The 24,948-nt window shown below is 43.8% G+C and overlaps 2 protein-coding genes across 2 annotated transcripts in view; both read right to left on the bottom strand.

The window, feature by feature from the left end:
• The window catches only part of LOC121523030 (titin-like), a 109,941-nt gene extending 97,082 nt beyond the window's left edge, over window positions 1-12,859 (bottom strand). Inside the window, exons 1-14 of the mRNA XM_041807760.1 lie at window positions 12,777-12,859; window positions 12,553-12,618; window positions 12,300-12,392; window positions 8,521-8,571; window positions 6,433-6,831; window positions 5,944-6,222; window positions 5,191-5,460; window positions 4,965-5,104; window positions 4,566-4,692; window positions 2,883-3,146; window positions 1,929-2,068; window positions 1,183-1,309; window positions 707-973; window positions 71-337 (exon numbers count right to left, since the gene is read on the bottom strand). Of these exons, the coding sequence (XP_041663694.1) occupies window positions 71-337; window positions 707-973; window positions 1,183-1,309; window positions 1,929-2,068; window positions 2,883-3,146; window positions 4,566-4,692; window positions 4,965-5,104; window positions 5,191-5,460; window positions 5,944-6,222; window positions 6,433-6,831; window positions 8,521-8,571; window positions 12,300-12,378 (2,410 nt within the window). The 5' untranslated portion in view covers window positions 12,379-12,392; window positions 12,553-12,618; window positions 12,777-12,859. The remainder of the gene's footprint in view (window positions 1-70; window positions 338-706; window positions 974-1,182; window positions 1,310-1,928; window positions 2,069-2,882; window positions 3,147-4,565; window positions 4,693-4,964; window positions 5,105-5,190; window positions 5,461-5,943; window positions 6,223-6,432; window positions 6,832-8,520; window positions 8,572-12,299; window positions 12,393-12,552; window positions 12,619-12,776) is intronic.
• Window positions 12,565-24,948, bottom strand: part of LOC121522553 (titin-like) — an 86,925-nt gene continuing 74,541 nt past the window's right edge. The window contains 11 exon segments of the mRNA XM_041807086.1: window positions 12,565-12,606; window positions 12,793-12,863; window positions 13,075-13,161; window positions 13,345-13,431; window positions 13,622-13,696; window positions 17,684-17,773; window positions 17,899-17,988; window positions 18,936-19,151; window positions 21,487-21,564; window positions 21,714-21,785; window positions 22,123-22,191. Coding sequence (XP_041663020.1) covers window positions 12,565-12,606; window positions 12,793-12,863; window positions 13,075-13,161; window positions 13,345-13,431; window positions 13,622-13,696; window positions 17,684-17,773; window positions 17,899-17,988; window positions 18,936-19,151; window positions 21,487-21,564; window positions 21,714-21,785; window positions 22,123-22,191 — 977 coding nt within the window.

The following is a 24,948-nucleotide window of genomic DNA, read 5'->3' as shown; positions in this document are numbered from 1 at the left end:
CAGTGATTGGATGGAACCCTAACCAAATATAAAACTGACTGATGGACCAAAGTTTTAAATTTACACTCACCGATAACGGTGAGCATTGCGGTCATGGTCTTGTCCATGGCCTCCACTTTGATCATGGACGTGTCATCGATGGTGACCTCCTTGAAGGCCAGCATGTGGACCTTTCCTTGGTCTGACATGTGCACCACCTTGCTGGGGTGCAGACGAACGTCGTTCTTGTACCAGACCACCGAGACCTTATCGTGGGACAGTTCCACGCTGAACTCTGCAGTTTCACGTTCCTTCACCGTCACGTCTTTAATTGGTTTGACAAACTCAAGGCGGATACCTGAAACCAGAGATGATGGCGTTACAAATGCCTTGCAAAGATGATATTTACCATAAAGATAAAAGTAAAGATGGATAACATCCTTTCATCTGAGTGTATTTAGCAGAACTCTAAAATGAAATAAACAGGCCTGAGTTTCTTTAATGGAAAGGAATTTTTATGAAATTCTGGAGCAAATGAGAAAGAGGGAAGGAAACCTAAGTTTGGTAGCTCCTCTGGGAAAATTTGAGATTTAAACATGGAGAAGGAAAAATGTCCTTATTATTTAAATCGATGTAAACTTACACTGGGTTTAATCAGAGTTTACTGCGATAATTCATTCTTAGAAAAGAGACTGCATTCCTCATTAGGATGTTTTTTGTCGGTCACCTTGTATGATGAGTTTGCCAGTCGTCCTCTTGTCCTCCGCCTCAAACATGTACTTGGCCTCATCATCGTAGGCGGCTGATTTGATCAACAGAACGTACATGTTTCCCTCCTGGATCATCTCGTACTTGTCATCTGCCTGCAGCTCCTGAGAACCCTTCAGCCAGCGGAAACTCTTTGGCGCTCTTGAAACCTCGAGCTCAAACCTGGCCTCGTCCTTCTCGTACACCTGGACGTCGGTGAGCGGCGTGAGGAAGTTCAGAGGAAGCTCTGGAGGGTAACGGGAGGAAGGGTTTTAAGCGTGACGCTGCGACATTTAGAGATCGAGTCTGCGGTCTGAAAATAATCCTGATTGACCTCTCTCTGAGGTAAGACGTAAAAACTAAAGGACCAATCAGGGACTGGGGTAATTCCTTCTTCTAACATGATGTAAACTCTTCTATTGGACTGAATGAAGGTGAAGTGGCGGTCCTGATTACCTTTGACTTTCAGGTTGGCAGAACACTTAGCGTTGGCAGCGGCGTACGACACCTCACCGGTCATTGGTACTCTGCAGTTGTAGAGGATCAGAGTGTGTTTGCCTCCCTCCTCGATGATGTCCACGTCCTGTTGAGACGACATGACTGACATTACTAACCAGCAGAAACCTCCGTGGTTAAAACTGAGGCCAATACTGAAGAGAAACAATCTGCTCTTCCCCTAACCCTACTGGAGGCTATCCCTCCACAGCCCATTCTCAAATGGCCATGTTTACAGCACCCCTGGGATTGTGGGTATTGTAGTATTTAAAATAAAGAACTTTAGTTTTCTCTGGGAGCATGGACCATCATGTCCCCCTCAGGTAGCTCATGATAGGTCGAACTGAGATATCTCTGACAACATGGCTGATAATTACAGCCACTGTGGAGCGAATGAAAGGGAATGTTACATCCAAACCCATGCTATTGGGCTCCATTCTGCATGAGTTACAACAGCATGGCTTCACAGTGAAAGAGGGCAAGGTCTAGACTAGCCCGCATGCAAAAGACAAGGATACAATGTTTTTTAATCTTTAAAGAAAGAAACCATCTCCAAAGGCAGAGGTGGAATGTTCATGAAGCTGGGGATGTTGGGGGCTTTAAGTCCATTTGTGCCATAGTCAGCGACTTTTGAAAAAAGGTAGGAGGAAAACCCTGGCTCCTAACCACTGCCACCCACTTTTCCAAAAGAAGCAGTGTACACTCACTGAGGACGGGCTGAGGATTTCTCCGTTCAGCTTCCACTGGCCGTGAATGTCGTCCTCAGAGATCTCTACCTCGAAGCGAGCCGTCTCTCCATCGAACAGCTCCACGCCATAAATTGGACGCACCACTTTGATGTCACGAGCTGAGGAGTGAAAAAAGTGCAAAGAAAATACATGAATAACAGGTAAATTTAATGTTTGATTTGAATTGGAAGTCAAGTTTATGCATTGAAATAAATCATAAATTATCTATGAGCACTCTGATTGGATAACACCTTACCAGGTTCCTGATATGAAACCACTCTGAAAAGATCATGTTGGCATTTGTACATGTGACGGTTCATCATCAACGTTGTTCTAAAGTCTGACTATAGGCGTGTCCATGGCTTTGTCATTATTAATGATAGGTCATTTTGTACTAATTGGGAGTTCACATTAATGAAAGGTCGTTTTGTACTAATTGGGAGTTCACATTGATGAAAGGTTGTTTTGTACTAATTGGGAGTTCACATTGATGAAAGGTTGTTTTGTACTAATTGGGAGTTCACATTGATGAAAGGTTGTTTTGTACTAATTGGGAGTTCACATTAATGAAAGGTCATTTTGTACTAATTGGGAGTTCCCGTTAATGAAAGGTCATTTTGTACTAATTGGGAGTTCCCGTTAATGAAAGGTCATTTTGTACTAATTGGGAGTTCCCGTTAATGAAAGGTCATTTTGTACTAATTGGGAGTTCCCGTTAATGAAAGGTCATTTTGTACTAATTGGGAGTTCCCGTTAATGAAAGGTCATTTTGTACTAATTGGGAGTTCCCGTTAATGAAAGGTCGTTTTGTACTAATTGGGAGTTCCCATTAATGAAAGGTCATTTTGTACTAATTGGGAGTTCCCGTTAATGAAAGGTCGTTTTGTACTAATTGGGAGTTCTTCCCCCTGGTGTGTTGTTAATCACACCTACCTTCGATGTTGATGTCGGCTGATGTCTTGTCAGTCCCACAGTCACAAATGTATTTGCCTTTATCGCTCTGCTCCACCTTCTTCAGGACCAGAGACCTGCGTGTGCCCTCAGACTTCATCACCACCATCTTGGAGGAGACAATCTCCTTCTCATCTCTGTACCAGACCACGGGCACGTCTTTGCTCAGTTCACAGTCCAGAGAGACCTCATCCTTCTCTGTGGCCGTGTAGTCCTGCAGCTTCACCACGAAGACGGCGTCGCCCTCTGAGACACAATGAGACAGACAGGAAGTCAGAACCAGGACAATTCTCAGAGGTAGTCCATTTGAATGGAGCTGTGGCTCAAGGGAAAGACGTAAGAAACTGATCGAAATTCACTCTAATTTATACATTTTTATTGACTTTGGGACAAATTAGGCCAGCTACACACCAGATGATTTCAGATGCTGTAAAGTTGTGGGAGACCACCGACATGAGGACAGTTGGAGCTGACAAACATTAGACGGTTCAACCAGACTGTGAGAGCACACAGCTGCTGTCTGGATGGTTTCAAAGTGGAGGTTATTATGAATACCAGCCATTAATTTCTATGATCCCAGATCAGGGAGATTCTGACTCAACTGGGACCAGTAAAATGATGGTTTGACACTCCATAATTGAGGATTGGTTTGCACAAATTGGTTGCAACAAGCCATGATGGGGCCAAATCCCACCGATGGTCCTGGGGGAATGAAAATCAGCTCCAAAGATCAGCTTAAATCATCTAATGTGCAGCCAGCCTTCCTTTAGAGAAATAAAACCTGTACAGTCATGTATGTAAAGTGGCTCCATCCTGCTGAGGTGAAAACATCATTTAAAAACAGACATGTAAAGAGGGAGAGAGGGTTTTTACCTATGACCGTCAGCTTTGCCGCAGAGTAAATTCCTTTGGCCTCTGCCTTAACCTGGCAGGTATCATCTAGAGACAAACTCCTCATTTCTAGGAAATGTCTCTTTCCTTCCACGTGCATGAGCACCGTGCGGCTCACATGGAGCTTCACTTCGTTTCGGTACCAAACCACGGGCACGTTTTCGTGCGTCAGCTCGAGCTCAAAGTGAGCCGTTTTACCTTCTTTCACTGTTTGGTCCTGTAGCTGCTGCACATACTTCAGCCTCATGCCTGTAATACAGCAGGTCAGTGCACACAGACCGCCACACTTTACTGACACAAACATGGAGAGACAACAGAGGAAACATGGAGCAGCGTCTCTGACCGACACTTACCTTCCACAGCCAGCTGAGCGCTCGACCTCTGACCCAACACCTCCACGGTGTACTGAGCCTCATCGTCAAACTCACAGCTGTTTATGATCAGCATGTGTTTCTGGCCATCATCGATTATCTCATATTTAGGACTCGGGGTGACAATCTCCGCCCCCCTGAACCACATGACCTTTGACACTTCCTTGGTGATGGTGCATTCAAACTTAGCCTGTTTCTTTTCAGGCACAGAAACGTCCTTCAGCGGGTCAACAAAGCCCATCACGATCTCTGCGAGGTGCGAACATTTCAGCCGTTATTCACAAAAAGCAGAACACAGACGACACCTTCTTACCGTCTGAGACCTCGGCTTTCCTGACCCACACAAAGAAAGCAGCGACAGACCACAGGAAACAGTGTTTGTGTGTCCGTGTGAGGTACGTACCTTTGACGTTGAGCATGGCGCTGGTGACGGCGTTCAGAGCCTGATATGACACTTCACCAGCCTGATCCAGCTGCACGTTTTTCAGAGTAAGGAAACGCTTCTTTCCTTCACTCCGGATGTCACAGGTCTGAAAAACAAGCAACAATGTGATTTAAACACTGAGACACCTTCTAGTGCGTTCACAGACCTCCAAACTCCTAAACAGTTCCTGAGACTTCTGTGCTAAGCTGCATTAGAGAATGCAAGCTAAGAGACTCCAGCCCAACCCTTCCAGAGCCGTGCATCAAAGTTTCATGTGCTGCCTTATTTGTTTTGTGTCCCTGACAGGTCACATGATCTGTGCTCATTCGTCCCATTTGTCCACGTCCTTTCCAGTGAGTGTTTTTTTTCAGTCCTTACCGGAGATCTCATCAGCACGTTGCCTCTCAGTTTCCACTCTCCCACCACATCATCCTCAGATATTTCAGTGTCAAACTTGGCCTCCTCTTTCTCCACCACCTCCACGCTGGCCAGAGGCTTCAGGATCTCAGCCTCACGCTCTGAAATTACAGATGTAGAGGTGTAACATTAACACTTCATGAAACCGCCCTTCAGGGTCTGTGGCTATGGGACTTTTTACACAAACCTCCAAGCGTGAGTTTGGCCGAGTATCTGCGGTCCTCCACCTCGATGGTGTAGTCCGAGACGTCGTCTGGCTGGCAGTTTTTGATGGTGAGCGTCATGTCCTTTCCATCTTTATTGATCTCCACCTTATCAGAAGGAGTGAGCTCGTTCTCTCCCTTGAACCACTTCCAGTTGGGAGTGTCCTTGAACAGCTCACATTTGAACTCAGCCTTGGCCTTCGGTTTGACGTGCTGGTCCCTCAGAGGCTTCACCAGCCAGTCCTTGATGATTTCTGAGCACAAAAAGGCAACGATGGTTAGTTTAAAGGGAAAAGACACAAAGCTTAATATGAAATTGAGGGCCAATCAGAGCAGAGGTGGAATGAAAACAGCTGAATTATGTTAAAAACTTCATTTGAGTATGTAGACGTTGGAACCAGAATAATAAGTCCTATCCAGCAGTCGTAGGTTTCCAGGACCCATCATTCCTGAAATCAGTGGTTTTATGCCATGACCAGAGTCATGAGAGACATTCAAACAGTCCTTAATGCTCAGTTGTTGGTCTCTGACAGTTACAAAAGTGGTCAAACATAATCTCCACTATTCCAGGGATGCAAGGGGGCTGATATCTAGGACTAATTCAGTACCATGTGGCCCTGGCCCCTCACCCTACCCCTTAGGCATGATGACATCGGGTCAGGACTAAGCAGGGGGGTCAGAGGTCTGTTGGGATGGAGCCTTCACCTTAAGCTCTACGCCACACTCAGATTGCTTACCAATCACTTTAACGTTGGTGGTCGTCTTAACGTCCTCCTGTCCTTCTACCTCACATGTGTAGTCGCCAGCATCCTCATCCGTGGAGTTCTGGATGGTCACGGCGTGCTGCATACCAATGATATTTATGGCCACTTTTCCCGCCTTTTTCTTTAGTAAGGCGCCGTTACGCTTCCAGACCACATCTCTCTCTTTGTTCAGCTCACAGGTCAGATACATGGGCTGACCCTTCGTACATGTCGTCTCTGGTTCCAGTTCTTTCAGCCATTTCACGGGCAGTTCTGTGCAAATGGATAAACCCATTAAACATCTGTGTTTTCTCAACAATGACTGTTCGGTTTATTGAACTTGTTTTATTTTGTTGCTGATACCATACCTGAGACTGAGCATGATCTGACTCAAACAAAGAGCTTGGCTTTTAGTCAAAATTAGTCACAGATACTTCAACATTGTGAAAATGTTTGTGTGGATGAAAAGCGTCTTTATTTTACCTTCAACGACCAGCTTGGCCGTGCATTGTATTTCCTTGCCGGCGTTCTTGGCCACACAAGTGTAGTCACCCATGTCTGACAGCTGCACGTCTGCAATGTGCAGCTTGCGATCTTTGCCGTCAGAGGTGAACTTGTGCTTGGGGCCCTCGCGGAGGTTGCTGCCATCTTTCATCCAAGAGGCGATGGCGGTGGAGGGCGAGACCTCACACTCAAACACAGCAGACGAGCCAATAGACTCGGCCTCCTGCAGCACGATGTCCTGGATCTTCTTGATGAACTTCAGAGGGACAGCTTTGAGCTTGAATCCTCCGAAGGGCTCCTCTGGTGGGGACGGGCCCTTTCCACCAGGCCTCAGGCCTCGACCCCGCCCACCATCACCAGGAGACGGCGTCTGTCTCGCTGAAACATCACATACAAAGACTCATCAAGTTAGTCTCAGATGTCATAGCGGCAAGAATCAGACATTGTTCATGGGATGTTTAAAGCCTTGGTGCCTACCGTGAATTATCCGTCATTCAGAGGTCATTTTACATCAATGTTAGCAGTTCATGGCATTAAAGATTCTGTTTAGACATGCAGAGTGGCTCTGAATGAGCGTCCAACAAGACTCAAAAATACAACACAACAATAAACCAAAGAAACACACAAAGGAGATAAGACAACCTTCAAGAACGTTGGAGCTTAGTGAGAAACACCAAGAGAGCCTCCCTGATCTCTGTGTTTAGAAGATGACTACAGATAGCCATCCATATTTGTCTTTTTGGGCCTTCAAACGTCTGAGATAGAGATACAGAGACCCACTAAACAAATGAAGTTACTGACTAATACAAGAAAAACAGCCCATTAAAAAGATGTTGTCATTGTAGTAACCTGAAAATTGATGTTGACTTAGGGTGTTTCCACATTAGGCTTGATTGTTTCCTCCCCTGCAGCAGGTGGCGCTATACACATAACTGTTTGCAAATCTGCCAAGAAGAAAAAGCTATTGCAGCCACTCCATAAGTCCATATTTCTACTACGGATTTTTCTAAGATGCCAACAACGACCTGTTCCTACTTCTACATCTACTGTAGCTCAGAGGATGGATAGGCCCGTGCTGCACGGATGTGGCCTTTCTAACTGCCTGGCTTTTACAGCTCTGCATGCTGACCGCTACCCCCTACTGGAGCACGGTTGCATTCAAATCTCCTGAGTATGTGCCTGAGGCCACCTCTTCAAGCATATCCAAGTCTGGGATGCCTTTGTTCCCACTGATTAACGGAACTGAATTTGGGGTCAGGGCTGCATGGTGGTGCAGGAGTTTGGAGCTGTTTCCACGAGGCTTCCTGGTTTGCTTCCCAGTCAGGGCCTTTCTGTGTGAAGTGTGCACCCCCCCCCGGATTCTCTGCAGCTTCCTTCCATCACCAAAGACATGCTTGTGAGGGTAACTGATGATTCTAAATTGCCCGTAGGTGTGAGTGTGCCTGGTTGTCTGTCTCTGTATGTCAGTCCTGTGATTGACTGGCGACCAGTCCAGGGTGAACTCCGCCTCTTGCCCAATGACAGTTGGGATAGGCTCCAGCCCCCCGCAACCCTGAAAGGGATAAACGGTACAGAATGGCTGGACTTTGGGGTCAAGTGTTCTTCAGTTAGGGTTCCCAATGTGAAACCACCCTAAGACAAAGAATCCTTAATATCTTTTCAAAAGTAGAACAACTAGAACAAAAATAATAACAAATACGATTTCAACGGGGTCTTCACCGCCGAGGTTGGTGCTCAGGCCCTAACTATGACCCTGACAGTTTTGGGTCCAAAAGGATTTGGCTGAATAAAACTAGAACTTTCCACAGAAGAAGGCCAAATCTACTGGTTCTTGACAGATTTGAAAAACAGAACACACACATGCGTGCTACACATTTCGGCTAATACCGAAAAGTGAGGGGTCTGAAACCCACCCCTCTGTTCAGAGAGAAAGTCAAGATTTAAGACCAAACACAAACCAGCTGTTTGATTTTAGTGAAAGAACAAGACTATCAATCAGTGAAGAGATTATTCTACACAAAGAACACACTGTTAGTACACTCAGGGTCTATTTTCACTACGTCATACCCCCAAATCCTCTGCCCCGGCCTTTTGGTGCCTCCTCCGATGGTTTTCCATCTGGATAAGAGATAATCAGATTATTGTCTCTGATAGAGCTCAGTGTGGAGGTTTATTCTAGAAGACAACAGCAAACATGCTAGATCCAACATTAAACTACTCTGAAGAACAGAACAAAGATGGAGCAGTGGATGAAGATGGAGGAAACCTCAGACTAATGAATAATGAAAGATAACGACTTGGATGTTCATGGATGGGAGAAGATGCTGAAAGTCAAAGTTATGGTGAATCACATGAACACTGATGACATTCAACATGGATCGATGCGGATGGACAGAAGGACAAGACAATAAGTGATGGATGATGTGAGGACGGACAGACGGACAGAAAGATGATCTCATGATCTTTAAGATGTGATGGATCACATGATAAATGAGGAGAAGATTAGACGGTCACTGGCGATGGAAGACATGAGGACAGAGGGATGGACAGAAAAATGATCTCATGATCTCTAAATGATCTGATGGATCACATGATGATGTGATGAAGATTAGACGGTCACTGGCGATGGATGATGGCCCTCCAGAGTGATTCCATGAGGATGGGGTTTGTTGGACAGCATCTCACCTCGTTTGCCACCAGGGACAACTGGAGTCTCCCTCGCCCCGTCCATCCCTTCACCTTCCCAGTCGTCTGAAGGGACCAGCTCCCAGCCCCAGGCTTCCTCTTCCTCTTCCATCTCCTCCTCCTCCTGGTACACCTCCTCCTCAGGCTGGGTGGGAACTTTTTTCATCTGCACGGCCCCTGGAGAGACCTCCTTCACCAGGGGGACCCGTCCTTTACCGGGTTTCTCCGGTTCTGGTGCCTCCTCTAGAGTCGGCTTCCTTGGGACCTTTTTGAGCATCACGGCTTCGACCGAGTCTTTGGGTGAAACTGTTTTAGGAGTCCTTTTGACTTTTTCAGCGCTGGGCTTCCGCTCCACGGGGACTTGCTCCAGTTCTTTGGGCTTTGGCGACGGCGTCTTTTTAAGCTCCACCTTCTTAAGTTGCTCAATAGGTTTTAGGGGCTTTTCTTCTTCTACCTTGTCTCTGCTGACTCGAGGTGAAGGAGTCTTTTTCAGTTCAACACCTTTCTTTAAGACTTCCGTCTGTTTTGGAGGGATCTCCTGCTCTGCCTGTTTCTCCTCAGGTGGACTCGGCTTCTTCTGTGGAACAGTTGGTTTCTCTTTCTCCTGGGGTTTCTCGTCCTCTTTTACAGGAGTTGCGGTCTTTTCAGCCTTCCTCAGCTGCTGATCTTTCTGGTCTTTAGGGATGTCATCAAGCGGTGTCCAACTTGGTACCTTTGCATCCAGAGGCTTCTTCTCCCCTTCCTTGGGGGCTTTGTCTTGCTTTTCTTCAGGTTTGATTTCTTTGGTGAAAGGCTTCAACACGACCTCCTCCTTCTCTTTCTCTGGTGTGGGAACAGTTCTAGGTTTTCCACGGAGCTTATCAACAGCTGCTGGTTCTTCATCTTTGGGTACTTTTTCAGCTTTTTTCACCTGTGGGGTTTCCTTCTGGTCTTTGCTGACTTCAGGAGTCCCCTTTGGAGTCTTGACAGGAACGCCTTCCTCTTTCTTGTGTTTAACAGCAGCGTCTGGCTGATCTTTCTGTGGCGTCTCTCCTCTCTTGTATGGAGTCCGCTCAGTCCCTGTCTTTGCCTCGCCTTCCTTCAGAGCTTTCGGAGGTTCAGCTGCTTCTGGTTTTTGAGGTTTCTCAAACGGTTTCAGTGTCACCACTTCCTGCTCTTCCTCTTTCTTTGGCAGTTTTTTTATTTTCTTCTTATTTAAATCTGGCTCTTCTGCCTCTTCTTTTGGTGCTTTAGGGGTTCGTATCCACCTAGATTTCTCCTCTTCTTCCTCCAGTTTTTCAGGTTCCTCTGCACGGCTGACTTCCACCATCTCTTCAGCTGCTGTGAAGATTCGTTCACTTCTCTTTAGGGTCACCAGCTCTCGATCGTCTCGGTCCCGCAGCTTCTGAACGGTCAGTTCTGTATCGTAATGCCTGACCACGTCAACCTTATGAGTGATGACTTCCTTCTCAGGCTCTTTGGGCTTCGTCGGCACCTTCTTTAGTTTGACCTTTAGTGGCTCTTCTTCTGGTTTCCCTGGTTTTTCAGACGGTTTCAGTTTGACTGATTCTTTATCCTCTTCTGTCTTTGGGAGTTTGGTTATTTTCTTCTTCTCTACTTTAGGAACCTCAGGCTCTTCCTCTTTCTGTGGTTTTAGGGCTCTTGCCCACCCTTCCTTTTGTATTTGTGTTACCACCTCGACTCTTTGGGCTTCCTCAAAGTATTCCAACTGAACTGTTTCTTCCTCGGCTGTGTAGAGCCGTTCAGTTCTTCCAAGTGTGATGATCTCTCGATCTTCTCTGTCGTGAAGCCCGTGGACTATAAGCTCGGGATCGTAATGCCTCGTCACTTCTGTTTCATGAGTTATCACTTCTTTCTCAGGCTCTTTGGGCTTAGTCGGCACCTTCTTTAGTTTGACCTTTTGTGGTTCTTCCTCTGGTTTGGCGGGTTTTTCAGACAGTTTCAGTTTGACCTTTTGTGGTTCTTCCTCTGGTTTGGCGGGTTTTTCAGACGGTTTCAGTTTGACCTTTTGTGGTTCTTCCTCTGGTTTGGCGGGTTTTTCAAATGGTTTCAGTTTGACCTTTTGTGGTTCTTCCTCTGGTTTGGCGGGTTTTTCAAACGGTTTCAGTTTGACTGATTCTTTCTGCTCATCAGTCTTCGGCAGTTTGGTTATTTTCTTCTTCTCTACTTTAGGAACCTCGGGTTCCTCCTCTTTTTGTGGTTTAGGGGTTCTTGTCCATCCTTCCTTCTCTGGTTCTGATACTTTAACTCTCTGAGCTTCCTCATCATAGCCTAACTGCGCTGTCTCTTCCTCGGCCGTGAAGACTCGTTCGGTTCTCCCGAGTGTTACAAGCTCTCGATCTTCTCTGTCGTGAAGCCCATGAACCATCAGTTCGGGATCATGATGTCTTGTCACCTCTGCTTTATGAGTTATGACCTCCTTTTCAGGCTCTGGAGCTTTCACTGGGACCTTCTTTAGCTTGATGACCTCTGGTTCTGGCTCCTTCTCTTTGGGTATCTTGGTGAACTTAGTCCTCTTGGGAGATTCGGGTGTTTTTGCCTCTTGAACAGGAATCTTACCCTTTTGCTTAAGAGCTGACACTGTAGTTTAGGCAGTAAATACACTTTTTACAACTTCAACATAAAGACACACAGAAACATGAACAACAGCAGATGTCTGTATTCATGAGAGAAGATCTAACTGGCCTTTTGAATTAAAGAAGCCAATATTTGTATACCTTTGGTTGGCCCAGGCGCTGAAACTGGTTCCATGTCTGTAAGAATTTAAATAAGTAGACATGATACAAACAATCTTAGAAAAGAGAGAATAATTCAAGGTCAGAGAAGATTTTTAAGACAGTTAAAGTTGTGAGTCAAGAAAGTGTGGCATGCTTTTGTGCAGGATAACTACGTTCTAACGGTGGAAGTGGACTGAGTCAGTTACATCCAGATAAACCAAGGGATGCTTGGCCTCATTGGAAAGCTAAACTAGAAGATTTGAGCCGGGATGGGGAGGGAACTGTTCTCCAGTGTGTACAAACATTAGACCAGGACATGGAGACAAAACTGGACAGTGAGTGTGTTTCATAAAACAAAGCTTAGATGGCTCAGAACCAAGACAGAAGAAGCCATCAAAGCTTTAGACGGACACAGAGACACACAGACAGCTAAAGGCATGTTACCTTCAGGGGGAGAGATATCCTCCTCCAGTGCCGGAGAGGGTTCAGCCTGTACGGCTGGGGGAGAGGGTTTCTTCTCCATTGGTGCAACTGGAGCTACAAGAATGCCAACTTGATTAAATCACTGGCAAGATATGATCAACAAGAAACAACTGACAGATAATAAAACCACATAAAATGTAAGAATTCAAACCAACACATTCCTTAAAGGCTGGACTGACAAAATAAAACACTGATGACAGACAAAAGAAAATACCTGCAACTTTTTCTACGGGAACCTTTGGAGCTGGTGGAGATGGTTTCTTTTCCGCTGGAGGAGACACTTAGGAGCAGAAGATACCAAAAAGAATGACCAAGAGAGCAGAAGATATCACAGAGAGACAAGACATTAAACCAGAGAAGACAAGTCAAAGATGGTAAAGAGGAGAACACAGGAACAGAACCAGACATAAGAGGACACACTGAAAGTCAAAGAACTACCTGCAGGAGGCGCTACTTTCTCTGCAGGACGAGGAGGCGTAGGCTTTGGTACTGGAGCAGACGGCTTCTTCTCCTCTGGAGGAGACACTTTGGGAACACAAGATGCCAAGATCATGACCAAGACAACAACAAGGTCAATGAAGACAGAAACAAAGAAAAGAAAAGACCGGACACGATAGAGAGCAAGAGAAACGGCAACCAAGCACAGAGAGACGGACAACGGTCATCATCCAAAGAAGAAAATACTCAGTAAACAAACAAACAGTTTACAACAGACAGAACAGAATATGTAAACTACCTGCAGGAGGCGCTACTTTCTCTGCAGGACGAGGAGGCGTAGGCTTTGGTACTGGAGCAGACGGCTTCTTCTCCTCTGGAGGAGACACTTTGGGAACACAAGATGCCAAGATCATGACCAAGACAACAACAAGGTCAATGAAGACAGAAACAAAGAAAAGGTGATATAAAGAGGAAAAGACATGAATCTGAGAACATTTAAGACAAACCAACAGACAAAAAGTAAACAAACAAACAGTTTACAACAGACAGAACAGAATATGTAAACTACCTGCAGGAGGCGCTACTTTCTCTGCAGGACGAGGAGGCGTAGGCTTTGGTACTGGAGCAGACGGCTTCTTCTCCTCTGGAGGAGACACTTTGGGAACACAAGATGCCAAGATCATGACCAAGACAAGATTAGGCCCAGCCAAAACATGAAAGGTGATATAAAGAGGAAAAGACATGAATCTGAGAACATTTAAGACAAACCAACAGACAAAAACCCCAACATGGCAGGCTGGTGATGAGCCAGCCAAAGAGAGGAAAGAACAGAGTAATTAGACTACCTGGAGGAGAAGGAGGACGAGGAGCTGAAGGCTTTGGTACTGGAGCAGACGGCTTCTTCTCCTCTGGAGGAGACACTTTGGGAACACAAGATGCCAAGATCATGACCAAGACAACAACACGGTCAATCGAGACACATTAAAGCCATAAAGAGGATTTCAGAGTAAATCCTTTTTAAAGACAAAAAGCACAAGAGATGATGGGAATGAAGGTAAATCAACAATGATGTCATTAGACCAAGAGTGGTTCTTTAGTTCATGGTGAACCTTGGAGGTTAGTAACGTTTGACGATGATGATGATGGATGAGGCTGTTAAGAAATGAAGATTAGAGAAACACAGCGTATACCTGATGTTCTGGTTATTACCATGACATGGGAGTTAAGAAGCGAGATGTGGAATCTCTTAAAGAGGGTTGATCTGATGGCGATCAGAAGCCTGCGCGGCTCAAAAAAGAAAGAGTACCTTTCTGAAGAGTTTGTTCAACCGTCTGTACTGTCTTCTTTGGTCCTTCTGGGGTCTTAGCTCTGGTGGTTCTTGTTTCTTCTGATAATCTTTCTTCTGTAAAGATCCTCTCTGGTTCCAAAGAGGTCTGTTTCTCTGAGAAAAGAGGTTCTTCTTTAAGTACAAGAGGTTTCTTCTGAGGTGGAACTTGGGATTCTGTGGTTGAAGGAGCCTTGTCTTTAGTGGTTGGTTTCTTTGTCCGTGTGGCTTTGCTCTCTTCTACAGGAGCTTTTGGAACAGCCGTCGAGGTCTTTGTTGAGGGTGTAACGGAGTCTTCTACAGGACTAACCATTTTCTCATGTGGTGGGATCTGATCAGGACTTGGAGGTGGCTTTTCTCTACTTGCTGGGACAAGTTCTTCTTTTGCTACTGGAGATGGTTCCCTTTCAGTTTCTCTGAGATACCCCGGTCTATCAGCTTTGGAAGGTCTTGTTGGGTCTTCCACATGAGGCTCAATCTTCTTTGGGGTCAATTCATCCATTTTTGGAACTTCTGTTGTGACTGGAGGAGTTTGAGGGAGAAACTCTTCCTCAGACTTGGTAGCAACAGTTTGTTTATGATGAAGGGTTCTTACTGATTTAACTCGTTTCACTTCCTCAGAGCCAGACTGCTTCAAAACGTGGACTTCTTCTGGTATTTCAGACTTCTTTGGTACAGTGATTTCCACAGGCGTTGTCGAGATTTTAGGCTTAGCAGGGTCCTTGCTTGGATAGACGTCTTCCTCCTCAGTTTCTTCAAGGTGGATTGATGATTCAGAAACCTGGGTCTGCTCTGTAGAGACACGGGAAATGTCCGCTGTCTGAAATGGTCTTTGTGGAGTCTTCCTGTAGGCCCATGACTCTTCCTTGGGTGATAATCTAGAGATTTCTTCCTCTGTAGGTTGAGTCTTGTCCGGGGGAGGGATCATGGCCGGTTTTGGTGGAAGGACGGATTCTTTCTCTAAGGTTTGGGGAACAGGCCTTAACTGAATCTGCTCTTTATGGTCAGTTGATTTTTGCTCCTGATCTTCAAACCTGATCTTGGTTTCTTCTACGATGTCAGATGACTGATCTTCAGTGTGACACACAGAAACATCCTCTTCTTTCTCCAGGACGGATCTACTTTGCTGCTGAAGCTTTTTAGCCAGAGGGACCGGAACTATCTTTGGTGTCTCTGGAACCTTCTTTGGCGCTTCAGGAACCCTCTTTTTCTCCTCTGTTAACTTTTTTCTTTCCTGTGGTTCGATCTTTGGTTCTTGTGTGACCATCTTTGGGGCTTCAGGAACCATCTTTTTTTCTTCCACATCCATCTGTGGTTCCTGTGGTACCATCTTCTGGAACCTTTCTGGAACCTTTTCTGCTTCTTGTGATACAATCATGTCTGATTTCTTTGGCGCTCCAGGAGTCCTCTTTACCATTTTTGGTTCTTGTGGGACTATCTTTGGGGCTTCAGGAACTATCTTTGTGTCTTCCACAGCTTTCTCTAGTTCCTGTGGTTCTGTCTTTGGAACCCCAGCCCTCGTTGACTTTTGTTCTTGCAGAACCATCTTTGGAGCTTCAGTAACTGTCTTTGTTTCCTTCACGGCCATCGCTGGTTCTTGTGGTACCCTCTTTGGTGGTTCTGGAACTTTCTCAGCTGCTTCAGTAACACTTTGTTTTTCGTCTACAGCCTTTTTGGGTTCTTTTGCGACCATTTTTGTTTTTTCTGGAATCTTCTTTGGGACCTTTCGGACCCTCTTAATGTCTTCCATAACCTCTTTTGGTTCTTGTGTTAACGTCTTTGGTTCCTCTGGACCATATGTTATTGTTTCTGGAAACTTCCCTGGAGTTTCAGCACCTTTAGCCTGCTGATCTTCACTGTACCATGCAGAAACCACTTCCTCTTCCTTTACCAGGACCCTTTGGTGTCGTTCCTTCACTTTCAGCTCTTCTCTTACGGTCGACTCCCTAAGTTCCACCCCCTTCTCATATATCCTGACTTCTTCTGCCAGAAAGATCTTTTCTTCTCGGTCCTTTCTCAGAGAAGTCTCTCTTCTTTCTTCAGTCTCTTCTGCTGTTTGCTTCAGACCAGTCTTAACTGGGACTGGGTTTGTTTTTAAGAGGGGACCCAAGATTGAAGATTTGCACCATGAAGCGGTGGCCAAGAGAAAGACAGCACAAGACAAAAGTATCAAAATACAAAAGCACAGATTTCTGCATGTCCTTTTTCTACTTTTACTAGATCTATCTAACTTTATACTGGGACTCTGGCTGGACCTCTACTCCAGACGGGATCACCTCGTCTGGGTTCAGTTAAATAAATAAATGAAAATTTCTACATAAACTTTGCTGGCTTTCTAAAAGTACCTAAGAATGCGTCGGCATGGTGGGTGTTGTTGTCCCTGAGTGTGGTTTAGGCTATTGTTCTCTAAGGTACCCTGCTCAGTCTCACTGCAAACACTCAACACACAGCAGCACAGACAAAACCATGGACCAGTTAGCTCCAGATAAACCATTAAAGAGTGAGTTAGAAGACCAAGAGGGATGATGGGAAGGTTAAAGAGGTTTTCACTCGTAGCAGACATATCTACCTTGTTGCTGAGGTTTTTTAGCCGGAAGAATTTGTCTTGGTGTTTCCAAATCTGGCTCTACTGGCAGATCGGCCATTTGAGCCTTTGTTTCTTGTGGAACCCTTTTTGGTGTTTCTGGAATCTTCTTTGGAGCTTCAGGAACCATCTTCTTTTCTTCCATGACCTTTTTGGGTTCTTGTGGAACCATTTTTGGTTCTTCTGATACCTGCTTTGGAATGTCAGGAACTCTTTTTGTTTCTTCGATGACTTTTGGAGGTTCCTGTGGAACCATTTTTGCCTCCTCTGGAACCTTCTTCGGGGCTTCAGGAACCCTCTTGATCTCTTCTACCACTCTTTTGGGTTCTTGTGGTACCACCTTTGGTTCTTGTGGTACCTTCTTTGGTACCTCAGGAGCCCTCTTTGTCTCTTCCACAACCCGTTTTGGTTCTTGAGGTATCATCTTTGGTTCTTGTGGTACCATCTTTGGTTCTTGTGGTACCACCATTGGTTCTTCTGGAACATATTTAGGTGCCTCTGGAACCTTCTCTGGGGGCTCAGGAACTCTTTTTTCTTCCTCAACCTTCTTTGGTTCTTCTGGTACCTCAGGAACCCTCTGTGGTTCCTCATGCACTTTCCTCTGTTCTTCTGGAACCTTCTTTGGTGTTTCTGGGACTGTCTTCGTCACCTCAGCAGCCTTCTTTGGTTCTTCCAGGACTTGCTTGGGTTTTTCTTGAACCTTCTTCCGTTCCTCTTGTTTCCTTTCAGAGATATACTTTGGTGCTTCTGGCTCAGGTGTCTTTGGTTCTGTGACAACTTTGAAGAACATTTGTAAAGATGTTTATCTTGTAAGCAATATTTTGAAAAGCAAAGTGCAGTCACACTCTATCGAGTGCTCAGCATTCTCAAAGACAAAGAAAGGAGACGTGTCAGCAAGACTACAGATCATAGGAACTCAACATGAGAACACAGAAAGCAACACAAACACAGAACAGAGGAGAACCACTAAAGAACCAGGTGAGAACGTCTTTATAATACCTGTGGTCGGACGAGCTTCAGCCTTTGTCGGAGTAACTGTGGGTGGAGACGGCTGAAGCACAGGTTCCTCTGGTCTGGGAACATCTTGTACTTAAGAGAACATTATGTATGGTTTAACTCACCAGGGCTAACATGGAACCAAAGATTACACTCTAGACGAGTGAAAAGACAGAACAAGAGGATGTCAGAAGATTCCAGACATTATCAATTGATACCTTTAGTTGGAAGACGCTCTGGTGTTGGAGGGGGAACCTTTACTGCAGTCGGCAGAACTGCAGGTTCTTCAGGTCTAGCAACGTCTGGTGCTTTAGGAACATTTAAAGAACATTTTAAAGAGCATTTAAAGAACATTTTAAGAACATTTTAAAGAACACTTAAAGAACATTTTAAAGAGCATTTAAAGAACATTTTAAGAACATTTTAAAGAACACTTAAAGAACATTTTAAAGAACATTTAAAGAACACTTAAAGAACATTTTAAAGAACATTTAAAGAACACTTTAAGAACATTTAAAGAACATTTTAAGAACATTTAAAGAACACTTTAAGCACATTTAAAGAACACTTTAAGAACATTTAAAGAACATTTTAAGAACATTTAAAGAACACTTTAAGCACATTTAAAGAACACTTTAAGAACATTTAAAGAACATTTTAAGAACATTTAAAGAACACTTTAAGAACATTTAAAGAACATTTTAAGAACATTTAAAGAACATTTAAAGAACACTTCAGGAACATTTTAAAGAACATTCTAAAGAGTAAATAAAGTCCAAAAGGCTTTAACGTTACCACTCTGACGAGTGACAAAACACACAAACATGACAGCCAATCAGTGAGCTAGAAGACAAACTCGCCGTCTCTCCTCTACCTCGTCTTAATCTGTCTACAACCTTTGGCGCAGTAATCTTGGCAGTGATTGGCTGAACAAGGGCGTCCTCTGGTCTGGTTAGTTCTAGTGCTGACACTTTAGACAACATTAAAACCTTGACTCTCTCTGCAGGTGTGATAGTTGCTCTAGAAAAGCAGCGTGAGCTTGATTATTCACACAGAACTCAGGCTTTAGTGACTCTGAGTTAGTTTGTGGAAGAGTGTAAAATCAGATTTCACTGAAGAGGTTAGGAGTGAAGAATCTGAGGACAGTGGGAGTTAAAACTTTAGACCACAACAACGAGACACAAAACAAGAAAGACATCCTGACAAACACCACACCTTTCCTGCAGACCAGCGGAGAAAGCGTTCAGTACTTTACCTTTAGCTCTGGCTGCCTCAGGGATTTTCTTCACAGGTTCTACTTTGGGTTCTTGAGGCTTGACTTTGGGAACCGTAGGCTCGGGTTTTTTCAGAGGAACTTTAGGCTCAGGAGGAACCATTGTCGGCTCCTCGGGCTGATAAAGTTCAGGCGTGACCTTTCTGGGAACGGTCACTAGCTCAGCTTCAGGTTGTGGTTCGGGGTAAACGGGACGTTCTCCATGTTTAAAAGAGAAATACGACTTTGAGTCAATACAAAGAACACAGAGCTTCAAGAGATGAAGGAGTAAAAGAAGAACAAACACGAAACATAGAAAGACAGACGGATGAGAAAACAACGACCTTTAAAGAAAGACACGAAGACATGAAGGTCAAAAGACAAGAGAAGAAGAAAAGATCAAGAGTTACATCAAATAAAGATAAGAAGAAGAAGACTGGTGGAATCAGCCGATAAAACAAACACAACGTTCATGCAAAACTCTGAATATCTGCAGGACTAAAACTCTGAATATCTGAAGGACTAAAACTCTGAATATCTGCAGGATTAAAACTCTGAATATCTGCAGGATTAAAACTCTTAATATCTGCAGGACTAAAACTCTGAATATCTGCAGGATTAAAACTCTGAATATCTGCAGGACTAAAACTCTGAATATCTGCAGGACTAAAACTCTGAATATCTGCAGGATTAAAACTCTGAATATCTGCAGGACTAAAACTCTGAATATCTGCAGGATTAAAACTCTGAATATCTGCAGGATTAAAACTCTGAATATCTGCAGGATTAGATGTAGAAGAACTCATAATCTGCTGTTAGAAAGTTAAAATAATCCCTGAATAATGGCGATAAGCATGTTTGGTGTAGTTTTTAATATCCTGGCTTTGTTAGGTTTTTTTTTAAGTGCTCAAATTATTTCAAAGTTACTTCATGAAAACATTTAGGAATTGAATTATTTAATATACCAAAATAAAATAAAATGTCTTTTTTTTTTTTAATTTTATGCATATTCAAAAATGTTCCATGATTCCTTATAAATGTTTAATTAAATAAATATATACATCATAATTTTTTTAAAATAGGAGATATTTTAAAAGGCCGTGCTTACACAGCGATGCGTTCCACTGGAAACAGAGACCATTTGGACTTTCTTAAAAAGAAAAACCCAGATTTTAGACCCTGCTTGGACAGTAGCCTCCGTAAACACAGGAAGGACGGTCTGGTGTTGATCCGGATTATCTTTACAGGCGGATCCTTCTGCTCCTAGTTCAGCTTCATAAGATCAGACAAACTTACCGCTGCTCTGACCCGGGATTGAATTTCTTTTTTGCTTTTAGTAATAATAATTATTATTATAATCATAATAATAATCATAATAATAATCATAATAATAATAATAACAAGTATTATTATTATTTGTTACTATTATTATTATTATTATTACTTATTACTATTATTATTATTATTGTTTATTATTGTTTGTTATAATAATAATAACAATGACAATAAAATTGATAATAATAATCATTACTATTATTATTATTATTATTATAATAACAACAACAATAATGATAACGATAATAATGTTAACTTTAAAAAGAAAAAAATTAATAACAATTATTATTATAACAATAATAATCATAAAATAAATGCGATTTATAAAGCAGTTTAATTAAAAGTACTGTGATTTAAAATAACAAAAAACAACAATTAAAAAAAACTGTTAAGAACATTAAAAATCTGAAAAACAGCTGAGCTATCAGACGGACTGAGAGGAACAGACCGACTCTCAGCCAGCAGTTAAGGTGAGGGTCTCTTCCTGGGACGGTCCTGTCTGAAGTCTACAGGCACCGGTTCAGAGGCCAGGATTCTTTTAGAACTATTCTGGTGGTCTGGAGTCGTCTTTGGAGCTTCAGGAACCATTTTTGGATCTTCCACAGCCTTTTTGGGTTCATGTGGAACTCCCAAGATCACCCCTTTACTCTATTTAACAACAAGACAGGAAATAAAAAAGAACTGAGATCCTGAGATCCACAGATGAGGCCCATCAGGAGCACACGGATCCACTAAAACCCCAAACATGCTGGCCTACAAACGCCAGGACCTTAGACGTGGCCATGACTCATCAGGTGTGCTCTCAGGTGTTACCATCCAAAAACACACAGAGAGACTACGTTTAGAGGAAATGTGGATGGGAGTGAGCGTACCTGTGCACGCCTGCTGTAAAGGTCTCTGTTTCCAGAGGGACCCGTGGATCGCCAGTTTGCAAGACCACAGAAACGGGGCCATTTTAAAACCCCAGTAGGTTTCCATTTGTGATGTAAACTTGACCTGGTTCAAAGAAACTGATCCTAGTCCATAAAGATGTGGACAGTCTGCCTGATCTGTTCCTTTCCTCCTGAATGAAGAACAGAAATCTCACCGTGGTGATTCTGAGTTAAAGGAACAGGAAGTCTGACCTCTTCCTGGCATGGTCTTACAAAGACTGAAGAATCTGAGTCCACAGAGACTCTAAGAGCACAAAGACAGGAAAACGAGAGCTAAAGAGGTTTACCTGCTGCAGTGAGACGTTCCTCCGGCCAGGACGGAGCGGCGACGGTCACCTCTGGCTTCTGTCTCATGGCGTCAGGTACTTTAAAATATCATCATCAGGTTCAGTTTGTGACCACAGCAAACAGGAAGAATCTTTAACAGTGAGGTCATTAAGAGGAACACAGAGAGGGACTGGACAGAAGGTTTAAGAAACACAAGAGCAGAATCAGGTAAGGAGGTGTCTGATACCTGCGTAAGGAGCTGAAGGCAGCGCCGCCGGCTCAGAGGGTTTCTCCTCTGCTCTCCTGTAAGCCTCAGGAACTTCAAAACCAAGAAAGGTCACATTAAAACACTGACAGGAAGTCTGGGTTATTCTGACTACTCTACTGAAAGCTGTGGAGAGGGTTAATAAGAGGTGAAGAAGAGACACACGGGTGAGGAAGAGGGACATGGAAGGAAAGGCACCACACGCACACATCTGCAGCCGCGAGGAAAGAAAAGCATCTAAAGCAGCAGCTGCTGAAGCTTCGACAACGAGGACGCACAAACGTGGCGCTGAGCAGAGTGGCATTTTCAAACCAGCTTCACTACGCCGCAGCCGCAAACTTCAGCACACAAACAGCTGACTTTTTTAGATGTAAAAAAGCAGCGTCGGTACCTTCAGGGACTCCTTCTCTTCTATCGAACTGAGTCCTCTCAATAATCTCTTCAACAGGTTTTCTCTCTTCTGGAGGAGGAGAAAGTCACACTTAGACAGAGAGACTGACAGCAACGCACGCTCAGAGATGCTCAGCAGGAAGTCAGCAGATTTATGAACCAGTGAAGAAGAATGGAGACGACGACGAAGGACAGGGACACACATGAGGGACAGATATTTACACAGACAGGGTCAGCAGACGATACCTGGGGCGGAGGAATATCGGACAGAGACGCGCTCCTCTTCCACCGTCAGGCGCTCATAAGCTACAGCGGATCAGGACAATCAGCTGTTAGATCCAGCTCTAAGACCTCATGGCTACATGGTCTCACTCAGTACAGAAGAGTCAGCCAATCAGTGCAGACCAGACATCTACTGAGCCAATCACTGAGCAGCTTTAACTTCAAATCTGACTCTAATGTCCGCTGTACGTCTGAGCTCATGTAGTCACTTTAACATTTATTTACAAGATGTGGGATTAAATAAAAAGAAATACATTTTTGAAGATTGTTATGAGATTATTATTAGTAATTTTAAAATTACATGATCATTAATATCATTATTATTATTTTTATTATTATCACTATTATTATTACTATGATTGTTTTTATTATTAGGAGGGAGGATGGTTTGGATGGGGGTTAAGAGAGGAGGTTAACATTTCGGGTGGGGAGGGGAACACTTTATTATTAATATTGAAGATTAAATTCACATTTTTTCTACTCAAAATAAGAACGAAGGTTTTAGTGGGTGTGAATAAATCCTCTCATCTGTACCTTTCACTTGTGTTCTTTCTTCGTAGTGATAAAATTCTGCAGACTCTTTTGGCAGAAAAACACAGATTTATTACTGAGTTCAGAGTTAAAGTTGGGTTGGTTTAATAAATCCTAAACTCACCTCGGACCACCATGGAAGCAGATTCTGGGACGTAAACTGACGTGTCAGGGACGTCTAAAGGTTTATGAATAAATATCTGATCAGTTCACGTCAAATTCACTGAAATCTTCTAGTTTTTTATGACAGTAAAACTTCACAACTCCTCCATTTTTCTCTTCTATTCTAAAGTTTCACGTGTTTCAGAATCTAAACGTAGGGCGCCTTCACGTTGATGGTTTACACCATACTTCAGTGCGATGGCTCCCTACTCTTTTTCTCATAGAAGAGTGAAGACTGTGCCAAAAGTTGCCATCAGAGGAGAGTGGATGAAGGGAGGGTTTGCTGGTATAAATGTATTCTGAAAATCAAAGAAAGCAGCCAGAACTTCTCCTGAAGGCTTGCTCAGCTTTACTGTCATGAGTTTAGTCAATCATTTTAAAATACTCACCCACAGGAACCCTTCCTAACCCAATCTCTGTGAAAGGACAGGGTATAACAGTTATTTTACCTGCTGATTTATCATTTTAACTCCAGAATTTTCTGCAGACGTGTTCTACAGACCTTTGCCTGAAAGGTAAAGCTCGGCCGTGCTTCGAGCTTCTCCGGTCGTCTCCAGACGAGCGATCACCGAGTACACCCCTGACAGATTTGAGCACATTAGTTTCTCTGAGTGATACTTCATTTATTTATGAAAAGTTCATTTCTGAAACTAAAACCTGCGTAAAGCAGCGGTCACACCAGGGGGGAGCTAAAAGGCCGACTCATCAGTGAATCAGAGATGTTTGGTTTCCTTGTACGCCGACGATACCGTGGTGTATTCTCATAAAACCAAATCTGCTTCATCATTCTGGACTTGAAGCCTTTTTCTTTCCATTTAGAAGATAAAAAATAAACCCAGCTAAACCTTTCACAGTTCAGTTTAGTTTAGTAGTTCATTTCATCTCTGCCACTGAACCCTCCTATGAGCTTCAAACCAGCAGATTCCTCTCTAAATGCTGGTGTGACCGAGGCTCATGTCTGCTACTCTGTCTTCACTGTTACACCTGCAGGTTTCAAGAAACGATGTGTTTGCAGGGATCAGTCTAGGGTGAAATATTTGATTTGTGAACAAACCTTCGTCCTTGGGAGTTACGTTCCTGATGGTCATAAAGTGCCGGCGGCCTTCGGTCCTGAAGTTATATTTAGAGCTCTCTTTGAGCTCCCAAGAGTCTTTGTACCACGTCACAGTGGCGTTGTCGAAGGCCAGCTCGCACTCGAAGGTGGCAGCAGGGCGTTCATCCACCTCGATACTTCGGATGGATTTAGTGAACTGAATTTGTTCGGCTAAAACCAAACAGTCAGAGTTAACGTCTCGTATTTGAAGATAAATGTTACTTTAAAACAATGAAGACCGATTAGACTGGTTAGAGGCTTCACTGGTACAGGTTTATCTGACTGGTTAGATGTGATTTTCAGGGGTTATTCTCCAGTTTAGAGGCTTCACTGGTACAGGTTTATCTGACTGGTTAGATGTGATTTTCAGGGGTTATTCTCCAGTTTAGAGGCTTCACTGGTACAGGTTTATCTGACTGGTTAGATGTGATTTTTATGGGTTATTCTCCAGTTTAGAGGCTTCACTGGTACAGGTTTATCTGACTGGTTAGATGTGATTTTTATGGGTTATTCTCCAGTTTAGAGGCTTCACTGGTACAGGTTTATCTGACTGGTTAGATGTGATTTTCAGGGGTTATTCTCCAGTTTAGAGGCTTCACTGGTACAGGTTTATCTGACTGGTTAGATGTGATTTTTATGGGTTATTCTCCAGTTTAGAGGCTTCACTGGTACAGGTTTATCTGACTGGTTAGATGTGATTTTTATGGGTTATTCTCCAGTTTAGAGGCTTCACTGGTACAGGTTTATCTGACTGGTTAG

This window comes from Cheilinus undulatus, linkage group 15 (genome assembly GCF_018320785.1).
Source record: "Cheilinus undulatus linkage group 15, ASM1832078v1, whole genome shotgun sequence".
In the NCBI taxonomy this organism is placed as follows: Eukaryota; Metazoa; Chordata; class Actinopteri; order Labriformes; family Labridae; genus Cheilinus; species Cheilinus undulatus.
The sequence above is the reverse complement of the archived record's forward strand: the minus strand, read 5'-3'. Positions and strand labels throughout refer to the sequence as shown.